Here is a 16,766-nt window from a genome sequence, read left to right as displayed (position 1 = left end):
TCTGAAACATACATCGTAATCTACGCATTCAATGGAGTGGATACTGACATAGACATTTGTATTAGGAAATCTAATAGAATTTGTTGTTTTTGTTTTTTAATCTCACTTGGATTTGTTGTTGGTGTCTGAATATTTGTATATTTGCTTACAGTGTTTTTCATTACGGTTAGGCAATGAAATATGTCTGCACCGAAAAATTCAAGGGCATCGCTATTTAGATTATTGAAAAGGGAGCTGGGGTTGGTGTTATTATTGTTCTTATTGGTACTTTGTGTAAGGTTTGACTTGTGCGGAGTTGCGAGTCTCGCCTCCATATGCTTTCTAAGCGTTGGATTTGAGGTTACAATGCGACCTGAATTGGCATTTGAATTGGAATTTTGGTTCAGATTTGGATTGAATAGAGATGCAAAGGATTTGCCATTTTGTATTACAGAGTTGATACGGTTATTTGTTTGTGCTCGTCGATTATTTTCAGTCTCTTTTCTTTCTTTTAGTTTTTTAAGGATATCGATGCGAACTTGACATATTTTGGCGTTGGCCGTGTGATTACCCCCACAGTTCACGCATTTGACGTTACGAATTTGTTCCCCATTTTCGTCAAGTTCGTTTGTTTTCTGTACAGTACATTGTCCGGGTGGATGTGTATTTGTGCATTTTACACAGCGATGCGGCATATTGCAATTGGCCGCTGTATGAGTGAATCTTTGGCAATTGTAACATTGCCGAATTTGGTTTTTATTCTTCCTAATACCCTCGATATTTATTCGACAATTTAGTAATGTTTTTAATTGTAGGACCTGTTTAATGTGTTCTGCCTTATCAATTTGAATAAGCCAGAATTTGTTTTTAAAGATTTTGATTGAGGTGATATTTACATTTGGGAGTGAGTCGGCTAGTGCCGACTTTACATCTTCCATTCCGTACGATTGTATGGGTAGCTTTTTGATGATTAATGAGTGATACTTTAACTCGTCGGGGGTGTATGTGTAGTAATTGCATTTATTTATCTTTAGTTGTTCTTTTGTTTTTATGAAATCTTCTAGTTTGTTTACTTTAATGTTGATTAAATTTTTATTTATAATATTTAAAACAAAGGTGTTATCCCTGATTATCTTTCTTAACATACCCGTAATTGCTTTTGGTTCTGCATTGTAGACTGCTATTATCGGCATCTTGGTTTTTATAGCTGCTACTGCTGCTGCTGTTGTTGATTGCTGCTTTTGTTGCGCCGCCTTAAATGCTGCTCCAGTTGAAGATTTAGCGGCCGCTGCTGTTTTAGCTGCTGCTATTGCTGATGTAGATGTAGACTTTGTTGCTGCCGCTTTCGCTGATGCCGCTGCTGCTCGCAGTGCAGCTAGTCGCGGCCCCAGAATTTCATCCATTTCGGCGTCATCATCATCGTCGCTGTCGATGTAATTGATGTTTCCATCGTCGTCGACATCCATGGACTCTGCAGGAGGGCTCTGCCCATGGATGTTGTTGCTGCTTTTGTTGATTTTTATTTTGTATTTGTTTGTAGATGAATTTGGCTGTGCGGGAGGGCTCTGCCTTTTGTTGTTGTTTTTGTTGTTGTTCTTTTTAACTATTTTTCCGCTGTTGTTGTTGCTATTGTTGTTTTTATAGTTGCTGCCGTTGCTGCTGCTGTTGTTTTCGCCACTACCCATAAGTGTTGGGAATTCGGCGTCATAGTTGCAAATGTCTTCATTGGCTTCAGACATTTCGTCGTCTTCTTCGTGGTCATCTTCGAAGAGTGGTGCAAACTTGTTGCCTTCGAATTGCTGGATGTTGCCAGCTAGCCCCAGGCTAGCCAGCTGCTGTTTTATATTGGAGCCTCTTTCCACGTTTGCCAGACGTTGGCGCAGTAGGTAGATCTCCGTGCGGAGGCTGAGTAGCTCCTCCTTATCGATGAGGACTTTGTCCGTGTTGTTGTTGTTGTCGATGCAGCTGGTGCAGCCGTTGCTGCTGTTGTTGGTTTTCGGAACGGCATTGTTGTTGTTGTTGTCGCTTTCGTAGTGGATGCCATCGTTGCTTCCGTTGTGGAGGCCGTCGCTGATCATTCCGTCGTCACTGCTGCTGCCGTCGCTGCCACTGTTGTTGGCGCTTGACGTAGCTGCAGACGTGTCGCTGTGATGCTTCCTCTTACCCCTTTGTGTTTGGTGGGGGAGGGTCACACTAATCGTTTCCTTGATGCTTGCCGCTGCTGGTGTCGCAGAGAGTGCCAGCGCTGCGTTTGTTGTTGTTGCTTCCATAGTGGCTGCGGCCGCAGTTGAGGCAGCTGCACTGGTTTGTGTGGCAGGAGCCGTCGATATGCCCTCACCCTCGGCCATATCAGCTTGGTGGCCTTTTTTCGGGCTCTTGGGACTTTTTGGAGTTTTATATTTCTTGCCCATATAGGGGCTGATGCGATGATTTTTTTTAATTTGCTTTTCACACTTTATGTATGCGCTGGTAGCTGGCGCACATGGCTCACCAGTTAACGGCGAAAATGCCACAGCCGAGGGCGCGTGCCCAACGGTGTCGCCCGTCTCACTTGCACTCGTATTTGCAGGTTCCAGATTTCCCGCACTCTGAGTTAAGGTACTCTCCCCCTTACATTGGGGAATCACGCTTGCGCTCGCACCGGTTAACTCGCTCGTTACACTCGCGTGCGGGTCTCTCTCCAGTGTCTCTATCTTTTCCACTTGTATTGTGTCTCACTCTTTCAGTATGATTCTGTCTCTTTCTTTCTTTTTCAGATCACTTTTCACTTTTCCACTTTTTCTCGGTCAGATCACTTTTTCACTTTTCACAGTCAAGTTTACTCAGTTTACTCAGTTTACTCAGTCAGCGGATGTTGCCACTGCAGAGTCGGACATTTTTGCTTCACTAATTATTTTCGAAAGCTAACGAAAAACACTTTTGTTTGTATAGAAATGGCGCGAGCAAGTTCAAGTTCAAGTTCAGGTTTATTTGTCATTTTGGTCTTAAGGCTAACATTTTTCCTTATTTTAAATATTTATAATTAAGTGACAAGCTTAGTATAATTTCTTTTAGGTTTGTGTTATATTGCCTCGTGCTATGCTGCTTATCAAGGCGTTAATTACTTTTGTGTTTTTCAATGGTACATTGTTTAAAGCATTTTTGTTTTTGATTTTTCGAGATCACTTTTGTGTGTTTACGTTTATTTACTTATTGGGGAAAAACTCTTTTTGAGCAAAACCCAGTATGCGCTTGGTGTTTTTGTGTGTTTACTAAATCTAAGATTAAAACTATGACTAGATATTAGGGGGAAAAAGGGGGGGAGCTATTTACAGGGGAGGAGGAGGTATAAAACGAAAAAATAAAAGGAAACGAAAAATAATAATGATAATGATAATACTTAATAATATTAATACTAGTAATTAATTAACTTAATTAATTAATAATTTAATAATTGAGATTGTAATTGTTTTTGTAATTGCAGTTATTTTCTATATATGTATATATACATATATGATAATAGTGGTAAGTTAAGATAGACAAAGGGTAACACCAATGTATAACTTATTGATTTATTGAAAAGATCAGGTTTTCTGCCGTTAAACGGTTTAGATTTGTACTTTGTTTCCTGTTTGGCAAAATACTAAATTGTTATTATCATCATACACCAGCCCGAGTTATTTGAGCTGTTCTAAATATTTCACATTTAAGTTGAGTGGTGAGTGGTATACTTTGAAAGCGCTCCTACCTCACACTATTTTTCTCAATGGGTTTTCATCAAATACCTGGTTGACGTTGGTGAAACCGATATCATCGGCACCTTGCCATTTACCATCATCTGTTTGGGTTGGACTGACGTTAACTATATTTGCTCCGACAGCTGTGTTTCAAAAACTTCATTGACGAAGTTTTTTACAGTTGTGGAGTGCCTCTGTTGCTGTTGCAATTGGGCGGCTAGTTATTTAAGATTTGTATTTAATATCGTTCGGTATGCATATTGCTACCGATGTGTATTTGTTTTCTGGTTATATTGACAGTGATCTGCGCATGATATTGGTATCAGTGGTTCCGATTTGCTGTCGAATGAATTGATATTTTGTTAATTTCATCTAATGTCGACGATTTAGTCTATGCTCAGCAATGAGCATTAAAAATGGACGATAATGGTTTAGTAGTTGATCGAATTCATGTCTTTTTTGCAATGAAACAATTGAGTTGACATTCTGAAACATACATCGTAATCTACGCATTCAATGGAGTGGATACTGACATAGACATTTGTATTAGGAAATCTAATAGAATTTGTTGTTTTTGTTTTTTAATCTCGCTTGGATTTGTTGTTGGTGTCTGAATATTTGTATATTTGTTTACAGTGTTTTTCATTACGGTTAGGCAATGAAATATGTCTGCACCGAAAAATTCAAGGGCATCGCTATTTAGATTATTGAAAAGGGAGCTGGAGTTGATGTTATTATTGTTCTTATTGGTACTTTGTGTAAGGTTTGACTTGTGCGGAGTTGCGAGTCTCGCCTCCATATGCTTTCTAAGCGTTGGATTTGAGGTTACAATGCGACCTGAATTGGCATTTGAATTGGAATTTTGGTTCAGATTTGGATTGAATAGGGATGCAAAGGATTTGCCATTTTGTATTACAGAGTTGATACGGTTATTTGTTTGTGCTCGTCGATTATTTTCAGTCTCTTTTCTTTCTTTTAGTTTTTTAAGGATATCGATGCGAACTTGACATATTTTGGCGTTGGCCGTGTGATTACCCCCACAGTTCACGCATTTGACATTACGAATTTGTTCCCCATTTTCGTCAAGTTCGTTTGTTTTCTGTACAGTACATTGTCCAGGTGGATGTGTATTTGTGCATTTTACACAGCGATGCGGCATATTGCAATTAGCCGCTGTATGAGTGAATCTTTGGCAATTGTAACATTGCCGAATTTGGTTTTTATTCTTCCTAATACCCTCGATATTTATTCGACAATTTAGTAATGTTTTTAATTGTAGGACCTGTTTAATGTGTTCTGCCTTATCAATTTGAATAAGCCAGAATTTGTTTTTAAAGATTTTGATTGAGGTGATATTTACATTTGGAAGTGAGTCGGCTAGTGCCGATTTTACATCTTCCATTCCGTACGATTGTATGGGTAGCTTTTTGATGATTAATGAGTGATACTTTAACTCGTCGGGGGTGTATGTGTAGTAATTGCATTTATTTGTCTTTAGTTGTTCTTTTGTTTTTATGAAATCTTCTAGTTTGTTTACTTTAATGTTGATTAAATTTTTATTTATAATATTTAAAACAAAGGTGTTATCCCTGATTATCTTTCTTAACATACCCGTAATTGCTTTTGGTTCTGCATTGTAGACTGCTATTATCGGCATCTTGGTTTTTATAGCTGCTACTGCTGCTGCTGTTGTTGATTGCTGCTTTTGTTGCGCCGCCTTAAATGCTGCTCCAGTTGAAGATTTAGCGGCCGCTGCTGTTTTAGCTGCTGCTATTGCTGATGTAGATGTAGACTTTGTAGCTGCCGCTTTCGCTGATGCCGCTGCTGCTCGCAGTGCAGCTAGTCGCGGCCCCAGAATTTCATCCAGCTCGGCGTCATCATCATCGCCGCTGTCGATGTAATTGATGTTTCCATCGTCGTCGACATCCATGGACTCTGCAGGAGGGCTCTGCCCATGGATGTTGTTGCTGCTTTTGTTGATTTTTATTTTGTATTTGTTTGTAGATGAATTTGGCTGTGCGGGAGGGCTCTGCCTTTTGTTGTTGTTTTTGTTGTTGTTCTTGTTAACTATTTTTCCGCTGTTGTTGTTGCTATTGTTGTTTTTATAGTTGCTGCCGTTGCTGCTGCTGTTGTCTTCGCCACTACCCATAAGTGTTGGGAATTCGGCGTCATAGTTGCAAATGTCTTCATTGGCTTCAGACATTTCGTCGTCTTCTTCGTGGTCATCTTCGAAGAGTGGTGCAAACTTGTTGCCTTCGAATTGCTGGATGTTGCCAGCTAGCCCCAGGCTAGCCAGCTGCTGTTTTATATTGGAGCCTCTTTCCACGTTTGCCAGATGTTGGCGCAGTAGGTAGATCTCCGTGCGGAGGCTGAGTAGCTCCTCCTTATCGATGAGGACTTTGTCCGTGTTGTTGTTGTTGTCGATGCAGCTGGTGCAGCCGTTGCTGCTGTTGTTGGTTTTCGGAACGGCATTGTTGTTGTTGTTGTCGCTTTCGTAGTGGATGCCATCGTTGCTTCCGTTGTGGAGGCCGTCGCTGATCATTCCGTCGTCACTGCTGCTGCCGTCGCTGCCACTGTTGTTGGCGCTTGACGTAGCTGCAGACGTGTCGCTGTGATGCTTCCTCTTACCCCTTTGTGTTTGGTGGGGGAGGGTCACACTAATCGTTTCGTTGATGCTTGCCGCTGCTGGTGTCGCAGAGAGTGCCAGCGCAGCGTTTGTTGTTGTTGCTTCCATAGTGGCTGCGGCCGCAGTTGAGGCAGCTGCACTGGTTTGTGTGGCAGGAGCCGTCGATATGCCCTCACCCTCGGCCATATCAGCTTGGTGGCCTTTTTTCGGGCTCTTGGGACTTTTTGGAGTTTTATATTTCTTGCCCATATAGGGGCTGATGCGATGATTTTTTTTAATTTGCTTTTCACACTTTATGTATGCGCTGGTAGCTGGCGCACATGGCTCACCAGTTAACGGCGAAAATGCCACAGCTGAGGGCGCGTGCCCAACGGTGTCGCCCGTCTCACTTGCACTCGTATTTGCAGGTTCCAGATTTCCCGCACTCGGAGTTAAGGTACTCTCCCCCTTACATTGGGGGATCACGCTTGCGCTCGCACCGATTAACTCGCTCGTTACACTCGCGTGCGATTCTGGTTGGTTCGCTACACAACCATCAACTGTGGGAGCTTCGTCTCTCTCCAGTGTCTCCTTCACTTTTCCACTATATTCTGTCTCTTTCACTTTTCAGTATGATGCTGTCTCTTTCTTTCTTTTTCAAATCACTTTTTCTCTTTTTCACTTTTCCACTTTTTCACTTCGGTCACTCAGTCAAGTTTACTCAGTTTATTACTCAGTCAGCGGATGTTGCCACTGCAGAGTCGGACATTTTTGCTTCACTAATTATTTTCGAAAGCTAACGAAAAACACTTTTGTTTGTATAGAAATGGCGCGAGCGGTCTAGACCCGACGTCCCTCGTTGATATGAGAATCGAGGAGGAGAGCAGTATAACTATGTGTTTGGCAGCGCTCATTTACGTTGCCTATGTTTGATCGATGTGCAGTTTTATTTTCTTCTTTTCTCAATGTTATATTTTTAAATGGTAGAATGTTTTAATTATTTTAAGCACTTAAATGTTTCATAAAACATGTTTAGTTATTTTAATGTGAAATTATTCTTTGGATCATTTTGTAAAAGTGTCTGGAGTTCAAGATTTGCATTTTTGACCAAAGCATTTCGTGAAAAATCATCTGTTAAAATATTAAAATTTATGAATATTATGAATATTTTTTAGAAAGAGTGAAATTTGAACCTTTTACTTGCGGGAACACTCAAAATATTTTCGTTTTAAACAAATTATGGTATTTTTTGACCACTTTCAAATTGGCCCTTTCATACATAAATTGTCGGCTTTCTTGGTACTTTCGGGTATGGTTTTGGCTACCTAAAAAATATTAATATTTTAAAATATATTAGTTTTTGTCAATTTTGTAAAATAAATAGGACACATGTTTTAGTTAATAAAAGTTTAAACTGAATTTATGCATTTGTTTCTTGGAAATGGCCTATTATGTTCCCCATACAACATTTATATTCGAGTTTTCTTGAGCACAGTACCCAAGGAGACGGGAAATTAAATCTTTTAAGCATTTAATTTGATGGATTTTTAGTTTATAAGTGTAATATTAATATCTTAAGAAAAATAGAAAAAACAAATTGATTTGTTTTTTATTACTTAAATAAAATGTTCAAATCAAGCAGTTTGAATACATTTTTTTCGAACTTAATAACTTAAGTAAATATTTTAATTATTTATTTATTTATTATGAAATTAACGCGTAATTCAAATTGCGCGAAATTTTAGTTTAGCTATACCAACTTCAGGCCTTAAGGGGGATATACATGTAAACGGTCAAAATGTAGACATTTTTCGTGAATTTTTTAATGTAGGAAATCATTTCCTAAGAAAAAATGCCATTTTCAGGTAATCAGATTTCACTTCCCACCCTCTTAAAAAATAGTAATATTCATTTGTATTACCCGCATTTAGGTTCAAATAGAAGATAATTTCATGCTGATCATAATAATTTTTGATTCACTCCGATATGTTGCGTATATAGTTGATTTGAGGCACTTGGAGTTGGAATTCGATAATGAAACTTACACAGTATATTCTTTAAGTAACAAACTATTTTTTAAACCAAAAAAAATTTTGGTTTACATGTATATCCCCCCTTAAGCTAATTAAAGTAAATATACTGGATTAAAACCACATCAATTTGATCAAACACGGTACAATTTGGTTTTTCAATATACCTTTTTAATCTTTTAAAAATTCCCTGAATTAAAATAATATAAATGTCCCTACATTCCGTAGATACCAATAGAGTATCGCACTATCTAAATAATTGTAAATATTTGTATTTATATATTTTAAGATCGATCTCTGACTATAAGATATTTAACCATAAAAACGCAAAACCGGGAATGTTTTATTTGTAGTATGTAAATTATATATGAAAATGTATAATCTCTATTATAAATATGTTTGTGGTCCTGAAAAGGACCGATTTGTACAAAATGTATTGACGCTATTTGCTAGTCGAAGCAATCTCAACTTAAGCACGCTCGCCACGGATACGACGGGCCAGCTGGATGTCCTTGGGCATGATTGTGACTCGCTTGGCGTGGATGGCACACAAGTTGGTATCTTCAAAGAGACCAACCAGGTAGGCTTCGCTAGCTTCCTGCAGAGCCATCACGGCCGAGCTCTGGAAGCGCAGGTCAGTCTTGAAGTCCTGAGCGATTTCACGCACCAAGCGCTGGAAAGGCAGCTTGCGGATCAGCAGCTCGGTACTCTTCTGGTAGCGACGGATCTCACGCAGAGCCACAGTTCCGGGGCGATAGCGATGGGGCTTCTTCACACCACCGGTGGCTGGGGCACTCTTGCGAGCGGCCTTGGTTGCCAGTTGTTTGCGTGGCGCCTTGCCACCAGTCGATTTGCGAGCGGTCTGCTTGGTACGGGCCATTTTAGATTCTTCTTATTTTCACTGTCTGTTCACTGTTTACTTCACGAGTCTGAAAACACAATAAACGAGCTGCGAATTGCCTACCCTCTTATATAGCAAAACGTGGAGGGTGGAAAAGAGAGAGCTAGTCGAAGCACATGCCATTTCGTTTGTCGAGCACAGAGCGAGAAGGCCATAGCGTTCGGGCTCGCTCGTGCAGAGCAGAGTTTAGGTATAAATAGGAGCGGCCGACGCGGCTTCTACATTAGTTCAGTGGTGACTTTCGAAGTAGAGCTGGGAAACTATCGATAGTGACACCATTCGATATTTTCGATGTTTTGAAAACGAAAATTCGATACTATCGATAGTATCGTTTTTTTACGATTCTTTTTGCAAATTAAAGTTATAGCAATTTCAAATAGAATTATAATACTATTCAATATGTTTTGACTAAGTAATTAACATAAATATTCTATCCAAGCAACTTTGCACAAATAAAATTGTATTACCATTGCTAAACATACGCTTAGACTCTGAAGACGTGGCGTAGACGCACCCTTTCTTTTGAGATTCAGTTAATATTTTTCACCACCAACTCCAATTTAAGTTAATTTAGAATACATTTTTATTATAAAAAAAAAAATATATATATACATATATATATATATTTGTTTGCATTTTTCTTACTAAATTTCAGCAACAAAGCAGAGATATAAAAATAGTCCCGTACTATCGATAGTGATAAAAAACTATCGATGGTGGCTCAAAAAAAGGAAAAAGTCGATACCTCGATAGTACCATCGATAGTTTCCCAGCTCTATTTCGAAGTGTAAAAATAAAATAGTGAAAAATGACTGGTCGCGGTAAAGGAGGCAAAGGCTTGGGAAAAGGTGGCGCCAAGCGTCATCGCAAAGTGCTGCGTGATAACATCCAGGGTATCACAAAGCCAGCCATCCGTCGTCTGGCTCGGCGTGGCGGCGTGAAGCGCATTTCGGGACTCATTTACGAGGAAACCCGTGGTGTTCTGAAGGTGTTTTTGGAGAACGTGATCCGTGATGCCGTCACCTACACTGAACACGCCAAGAGGAAGACCGTCACAGCCATGGACGTCGTCTACGCCCTGAAGAGACAAGGCCGCACCCTGTACGGTTTCGGCGGTTAAAAAATCAGTACAGTCTGTACTTCTCAACAATCGGTCCTTTTCAGGACCACCACTTAATTTCATAAAAGAGAAAAATTATCAAGTTATATTTCGCATATATCTTAACATTGAATATTCTAGCCCAAGAATGGAAATATCTTTATTTGAATTGGTCGGGGTTTCCGTAGGAAGACAATCACATCTTTAGGTAGCGTAAACTGTCTTGCAATGACAATGTTCATTGTCCATGTCCTGGAATTTCTCTGACGACTGTACTATTGGTTTCTGCATAGCGATAACCAAAAATATAAATATTATATGTATATTTTATATATATAAATTTATTTATTATATAATTATTAATATTGTTTAAACTTAGCTAGGCATATTTGAAATTGTAAGTTTCTTTTGAAATAGTTTGGTCGTCCTGAAAAGGACGTTTGGGTTTGAGTTTGTTTTTATGTACAAGGTTTCTGGCACGCTTTTTGAACGCTTAAGCCTTCTTCTCGGTCTTCTTGGGCAACAGAACAGCCTGGATGTTGGGCAACACACCTCCCTGGGCAATGGTGACGCCGGAGAGCAGCTTGTTCAACTCTTCGTCGTTGCGGATGGCCAGCTGCAGATGACGCGGGATGATCCTCGTCTTCTTGTTGTCACGAGCAGCATTGCCAGCCAACTCGAGAACCTCAGCGGCCAGATATTCCATCACGGCAGCCAGGTAAACTGGAGCGCCGGCACCGACGCGCTCGGCGTAGTTGCCCTTGCGGAGCAGACGATGGATACGGCCGACAGGGAACTGAAGTCCGGCACGGTTGGACCGGGACTTTGCCTTTCCCTTAACTTTGCCACCTTTTCCACGACCAGACATTTTCTCTTATTTCAGTTATTTCACTTTATTCACTGCACACACACGAAGAACGAATGTTGCCGGCTGCCCAGCTTGTCACGAATTTATACTTTTAGTTCTGCCTGTGCGTTCAGTTAGGGGTGGGTCGCCTTAGACCTGAAAACATTGCTTGAAAAAAAGTATAAGAGCGAACACCCAAGCCCGACTGCTATGAAAAGTGAGTTAATCGCAAAGTGAAGTGAAGTGAAAAAATAATGCCGCCTAAAACCAGTGGAAAGGCAGCCAAGAAGGCTGGCAAGGCCCAGAAGAACATCACTAAGAACGACAAGAAGAAGAAGCGGAAGAGGAAGGAGAGCTATGCTATCTACATCTACAAGGTCCTGAAGCAGGTCCATCCCGACACTGGCATTTCCTCGAAGGCGATGAGCATCATGAACAGCTTTGTGAATGACATCTTCGAGCGCATTGCTGCCGAGGCTTCTCGTCTGGCGCACTACAACAAGCGCTCGACCATCACCAGTCGGGAAATCCAAACTGCTGTTCGTCTGCTCCTGCCCGGAGAGTTGGCAAAGCACGCCGTCAGTGAGGGAACCAAGGCTGTCACCAAGTACACCAGCTCCAAGTAAATTTCCCCGCGGATGCGGAGAAGCATTAAAAAGGCCCTTTTCAGGGCCACAAAAAGTTTTACCAAAGAATCTGAATTTTCAAAAGCCTAATTTTTCTTTAAATATATAAAGCTTCCATTTTAAAACCAAAAGCTGTCCTGTAAAATATAAAATCTATTTCGAATTAAAATTTTCCTGGAATAGTACAATTTAAATGTGACCCCTTTAAAAAATTTGGAAAAAAAAAGTAATTCTACCAAAAAATCGACTTAGATCGATATGCTGACCAAAAATTAATATGGTTTATAGGGTCGGACATGACTCTTGACTGCGATACGCTATTTTCCTCCGAAAATTAATTTATTAGTATTATTATTTATTATCAAATATATAAATACTTCTGGGTTTTAAAGGAAGCGGGAACACTATTTGTAATTTTAAAAAATTGATAATTTAGCTCTCTTTTAAAAAAGTTTTGTAGCCCTGAAAAGGGCTTGTTTAAATCAATTTCAAATTTCAGATTTCGAAATCTAAAATTGCCATAATTAAGATTATCATAATTTACTTCTTCGACGCCGTGGTCTTGGCTTTCGGCTTCTTAGCGGTAGCCGGAGCAGTTGCTTTCTTCACTGCCTTCTTAGGCTTGGCGGACGCTGCTGCCTTGGCCTTCGGTGCCTTGGCTGCCTTTGGCTTCGCGGCGGCCGGCTTAGCCTTTGCTGCTGCTGGCTTTGCCTTTACGACTCCAGTTTTCTTGGCATCCTTGGCCTTTGCCTTCTCAGTTTTCTTCTTCTCGGCAGTCTTCTTGGTGGCAACGGCCTTCTTAGCCTTGGGTTTCTTGTCAGCAGCTCCGGCGGCTTTCTTTGCGGTGGCTCCGGCTTTCTTGGTGACTACCTTCTTGCTTTTGACTTTTTTCTCAGCAGCCGCAACCTTTGGCTTGTAGGTGGCAGTGATATATTTCTTGATTGCCAGAAGCGATGAGCCACCACGCTCCTTCAAGTTCTTGATGGAAGCATCCACCATTTGTTGAGTTGGCGGATGTGATGGTGGAACTGCTGCCTTCTTGGCCTTGGTAGCTCCTGAACCAGATGCCTTTTTGGCGGCCACCTTCTTCTCAACTGGCGCTGGTGGGGCAGCCACTGGGGACGCGGATGTTGCCACTGCAGAGTCGGACATTTTTGCTTCACTAATTATTTTCGAAAGCTTACGAAAAACACTTTTGTTTGTATAGAAATGGCGCGAGCAAGTTCAAGTTCAAGTTCAGGTTTATTTGTCATTTTGGTCTTAAGGCTAACATTTTTCCTTATTTTAAATATTTATAATTAAGTGACAAGCTTAGTATAATTTCTTTTAGGTTTGTGTTATATTGCCTCGTGCTATGCTGCTTATCAAGGCGTTAATTACTTTTGTGTTTTTCAATGGTACATTGTTTAAAGCATTTTTGTTTTTGATTTTTCGAGATCACTTTTGTGTGTTTACGTTTATTTACTTATTGGGGAAAAACTCTTTTTGAGCAAAACCCAGTATGCGCTTGGTGTTTTTGTGTGTTTACTAAATCTAAGATTAAAACTATGACTAGATATTAGGGGGAAAAAAGGGGGGGAGCTATTTACAGGGGAGGAGGAGGTATAAAACGAAAAAATACAAGGAAACGAAAAATAATAATGATAATGATAATACTTAATAATATTAATACTAGTAATTAATTAACTTAATTAATTAATAATTTAATAATTGAGATTGTAATTGTTTTTGTAATTGCAGTTATTTTCTATATATGTATATATACATATATGATAATAGTGGTAAGTTAAGATAGACAAAGGGTAACACCAATGTATAACTTATTGATTTATTGAAAAGATCAGGTTTTCTGCCGTTAAACGGTTTAGATTTGTACTTTGTTTCCTGTGGCAAAATACTAAATTGTTATTATCATCATACACCAGCCCGAGTTATTTGAGCTGTTCTAAATATTTCACATTTAAGTTGAGTGGTGAGTGGTATACTTTGAAAGCGCTCCTACCTCACACTATTTTTCTCAATGGGTTTTCATCAAATACCTGGTTGACGTTGGTGAAACCGATATCATCGGCACCTTGCCATTTACCATCATCTGTTTGGGTTGGACTGACGTTAACTATATTTGCTCCGACAGCTGTGTTTCAAAAACTTCATTGACGAAGTTTTTTACAGTTGTGGAGTGCCTCTGTTGCTGTTGCAATTGGGCGGCTAGTTATTTAAGATTTGTATTTAATATCGTTCGGTATGCATATTGCTACCGATGTGTATTTGTTTTCTGGTTATATTGACAGTGATCTGCACATGATATTGGTATCAGTGGTTCCGATTTGCTGTCGAATGAATTGATATTTTGTTAATTTCATCTAATGTCGACGATTTAGTCTATGCTCAGCAATGTGCATTAAAAATGGACGATAATGGTTTAGTAGTTGATCGAATTCATGTCTTTTTTGCAATGAAACAATTGAGTTGACATTCTGAAACATACATCGTAATCTACGCATTCAATGGAGTGGATACTGACATAGACATTTGTATTAGGAAATCTAATAGAATTTGTTGTTTTTGTTTTTTAATCTCGCTTGGATTTGTTGTTGGTGTCTGAATATTTGTATATTTGTTTACAGTGTTTTTCATTACGGTTAGGCAATGAAATATGTCTGCACCGAAAAATTCAAGGGCATCGCTATTTAGATTATTGAAAAGGGAGCTGGAGTTGATGTTATTATTGTTCTTATTGGTACTTTGTGTAAGGTTTGACTTGTGCGGAGTTGCGAGTCTCGCCTCCATATGCTTTCTAAGCGTTGGATTTGAGGTTACAATGCGACCTGAATTGGCATTTGAATTGGAATTTTGGTTCAGATTTGGATTGAATAGAGATGCAAAGGATTTGCCATTTTGTATTACAGAGTTGATACGGTTATTTGTTTGTGCTCGTCGATTATTTTCAGTCTCTTTTCTTTCTTTTAGTTTTTTAAGGATATCGATGCGAACTTGACATATTTTGGCGTTGGCCGTGTGATTACCCCCACAGTTCACGCATTTGACATTACGAATTTGTTCCCCATTTTCGTCAAGTTCGTTTGTTTTCTGTACAGTACATTGTCCAGGTGGATGTGTATTTGTGCATTTTACACAGCGATGCGGCATATTGCAATTAGCCGCTGTATGAGTGAATCTTTGGCAATTGTAACATTGCCGAATTTGGTTTTTATTCTTCCTAATACCCTCGATATTTATTCGACAATTTAGTAATGTTTTTAATTGTAGGACCTGTTTAATGTGTTCTGCCTTATCAATTTGAATAAGCCAGAATTTGTTTTTAAAGATTTTGATTGAGGTGATATTTACATTTGGGAGTGAGTCGGCTAGTGCCGACTTTACATCTTCCATTCCGTACGATTGTATGGGTAGCTTTTTGATGATTAATGAGTGATACTTTAACTCGTCGGGGGTGTATGTGTAGTAATTGCATTTATTTATCTTTAGTTGTTCTTTTGTTTTTATGAAATCTTCTAGTTTGTTTACTTTAATGTTGATTAAATTTTTATTTATAATATTTAAAACAAAGGTGTTATCCCTGATTATCTTTCTTAACATACCCGTAATTGCTTTTGGTTCTGCATTGTAGACTGCTATTATCGGCATCTTGGTTTTTATAGCTGCTACTGCTGCTGCTGTTGTTGATTGCTGCTTTTGTTGCGCCGCCTTAAATGCTGCTCCAGTTGAAGATTTAGCGGCCGCTGCTGTTTTAGCTGCTGCTATTGCTGATGTAGATGTAGACTTTGTAGCTGCCGCTTTCGCTGATGCCGCTGCTGCTCGCAGTGCAGCTAGTCGCGGCCCCAGAATTTCATCCAGCTCGGCGTCATCATCATCGCTGCTGTCGATGTAATTGATGTTTCCATCGTCGTCGACATCCATGGACTCTGCAGGAGGGCTCTGCCCATGGATGTTGTTGCTGCTTTTGTTGATTTTTATTTTGTATTTGTTTGTAGATGAATTTGGCTGTGCGGGAGGGCTCTGCCTTTTGTTGTTGTTTTTGTTGTTGTTCTTTTTAACTATTTTTCCGCTGTTGTTGTTGCTATTGTTGTTTTTATAGTTGCTGCCGTTGCTGCTGCTGTTGTTTTCGCCACTACCCATAAGTGTTGGGAATTCGGCGTCATAGTTGCAAATGTCTTCATTGGCTTCAGACATTTCGTCGTCTTCTTCGTGGTCATCTTCGAAGAGTGGTGCAAACTTGTTGCCTTCGAATTGCTGGATGTTGCCAGCTAGCCCCAGGCTAGCCAGCTGCTGTTTTATATTGGAGCCTCTTTCCACGTTTGCCAGACGTTGGCGCAGTAGGTAGATCTCCGTGCGGAGGCTGAGTAGCTCCTCCTTATCGATGAGGACTTTGTCCGTGTTGTTGTTGTTGTCGATGCAGCTGGTGCAGCCGTTGCTGCTGTTGTTGGTTTTCGGAACGGCATTGTTGTTGTTGTTGTCGCTTTCGTAGTGGATGCCATCGTTGCTTCCGTTGTGGAGGCCGTCGCTGATCATTCCGTCGTCACTGCTGCTGCCGTCGCTGCCACTGTTGTTGGCGCTTGACGTAGCTGCAGACGTGTCGCTGTGATGCTTCCTCTTACCCCTTTGTGTTTGGTGGGGGAGGGTCACACTAATCGTTTCGTTGATGCTTGCCGCTGCTGGTGTCGCAGAGAGTGCCAGCGCTGCGTTTGTTGTTGTTGCTTCCATAGTGGCTGCGGCCGCAGTTGAGGCAGCTGCACTGGTTTGTGTGGCAGGAGCCGTCGATATGCCCTCACCCTCGGCCATATCAGCTTGGTGGCCTTTTTTCGGGCTCTTGGGACTTTTTGGAGTTTTATATTTCTTGCCCATATAGGGGCTGATGCGATGATTTTTTTTAATTTGCTTTTCACACTTTATGTATGCGCTGGTAGCTGGCGCACATGGCTCACCAGTTAACGGCGAAAAT

General features: G+C 40.3%; 8 protein-coding genes across 8 annotated transcripts; 2 read left to right on the top strand and 6 right to left on the bottom strand.

Moving 5' to 3' along the window:
- Positions 1–102: 102 nt before the first annotated feature.
- Positions 103–2,390, bottom strand: LOC138928543 (putative uncharacterized protein DDB_G0277255). The gene is made up of 3 exons (XM_070285742.1): positions 1,127–2,390; positions 191–352; positions 103–125 (listed from the first exon to the last, which is right to left on the bottom strand). The coding sequence occupies exons 1-3, from the start codon at positions 2,388–2,390 to the stop codon at positions 103–105; spliced, it is 1,449 nt and encodes a 482-aa protein (XP_070141843.1).
- A 1,317-nt stretch (positions 2,391–3,707) lies between these two features.
- LOC138928541 (uncharacterized protein DDB_G0286447-like) lies at positions 3,708–6,570 on the bottom strand. Its single transcript, XM_070285736.1, has 2 exons — positions 5,307–6,570; positions 3,708–3,838 (listed from the first exon to the last, which is right to left on the bottom strand). Exons 1-2 carry the CDS (start codon positions 6,568–6,570, stop codon positions 3,708–3,710), a joined length of 1,395 nt encoding a protein of 464 aa, XP_070141837.1.
- A 2,203-nt stretch (positions 6,571–8,773) lies between these two features.
- On the bottom strand, positions 8,774–9,221 carry LOC121502599 (histone H3). Its single transcript, XM_041776292.2, has one exon. It carries the CDS (start codon positions 9,208–9,210, stop codon positions 8,800–8,802), a length of 411 nt encoding a protein of 136 aa, XP_041632226.1. The 5' UTR covers positions 9,211–9,221; the 3' UTR covers positions 8,774–8,799.
- Positions 9,222–10,039: 818 nt separating this feature from the next.
- On the top strand, positions 10,040–10,351 carry LOC108075010 (histone H4). Its single transcript, XM_017167262.3, has one exon. The coding sequence runs from the start codon at positions 10,040–10,042 to the stop codon at positions 10,349–10,351; it is 312 nt and encodes a 103-aa protein (XP_017022751.1).
- A 472-nt stretch (positions 10,352–10,823) lies between these two features.
- On the bottom strand, positions 10,824–11,198 carry LOC121502575 (histone H2A). The gene has a single exon (XM_041776265.2). It carries the CDS (start codon positions 11,196–11,198, stop codon positions 10,824–10,826), a length of 375 nt encoding a protein of 124 aa, XP_041632199.1.
- Positions 11,199–11,431: 233 nt separating this feature from the next.
- Positions 11,432–11,803, top strand: LOC108085758 (histone H2B). The gene has a single exon (XM_017182501.3). The coding sequence runs from the start codon at positions 11,432–11,434 to the stop codon at positions 11,801–11,803; it is 372 nt and encodes a 123-aa protein (XP_017037990.2).
- Positions 11,804–12,343: 540 nt separating this feature from the next.
- On the bottom strand, positions 12,344–12,955 carry LOC121502597 (histone H1-like). The gene has a single exon (XM_041776290.2). It carries the CDS (start codon positions 12,953–12,955, stop codon positions 12,344–12,346), a length of 612 nt encoding a protein of 203 aa, XP_041632224.1.
- Positions 12,956–13,806: 851 nt separating this feature from the next.
- Positions 13,807–16,669, bottom strand: LOC121502590 (uncharacterized protein DDB_G0286447-like). Its single transcript, XM_070285729.1, has 2 exons — positions 15,406–16,669; positions 13,807–13,937 (listed from the first exon to the last, which is right to left on the bottom strand). Exons 1-2 carry the CDS (start codon positions 16,667–16,669, stop codon positions 13,807–13,809), a joined length of 1,395 nt encoding a protein of 464 aa, XP_070141830.1.
- Between the last annotated feature and the right edge of the window lie 97 nt (positions 16,670–16,766).

This window comes from Drosophila kikkawai, chromosome 2L (genome assembly GCF_030179895.1).
Source record: "Drosophila kikkawai strain 14028-0561.14 chromosome 2L, DkikHiC1v2, whole genome shotgun sequence".
Classification (NCBI taxonomy): Eukaryota; Metazoa; Arthropoda; class Insecta; order Diptera; family Drosophilidae; genus Drosophila; species Drosophila kikkawai.
This window is presented reverse-complemented; position numbering and strand designations above follow the sequence as displayed.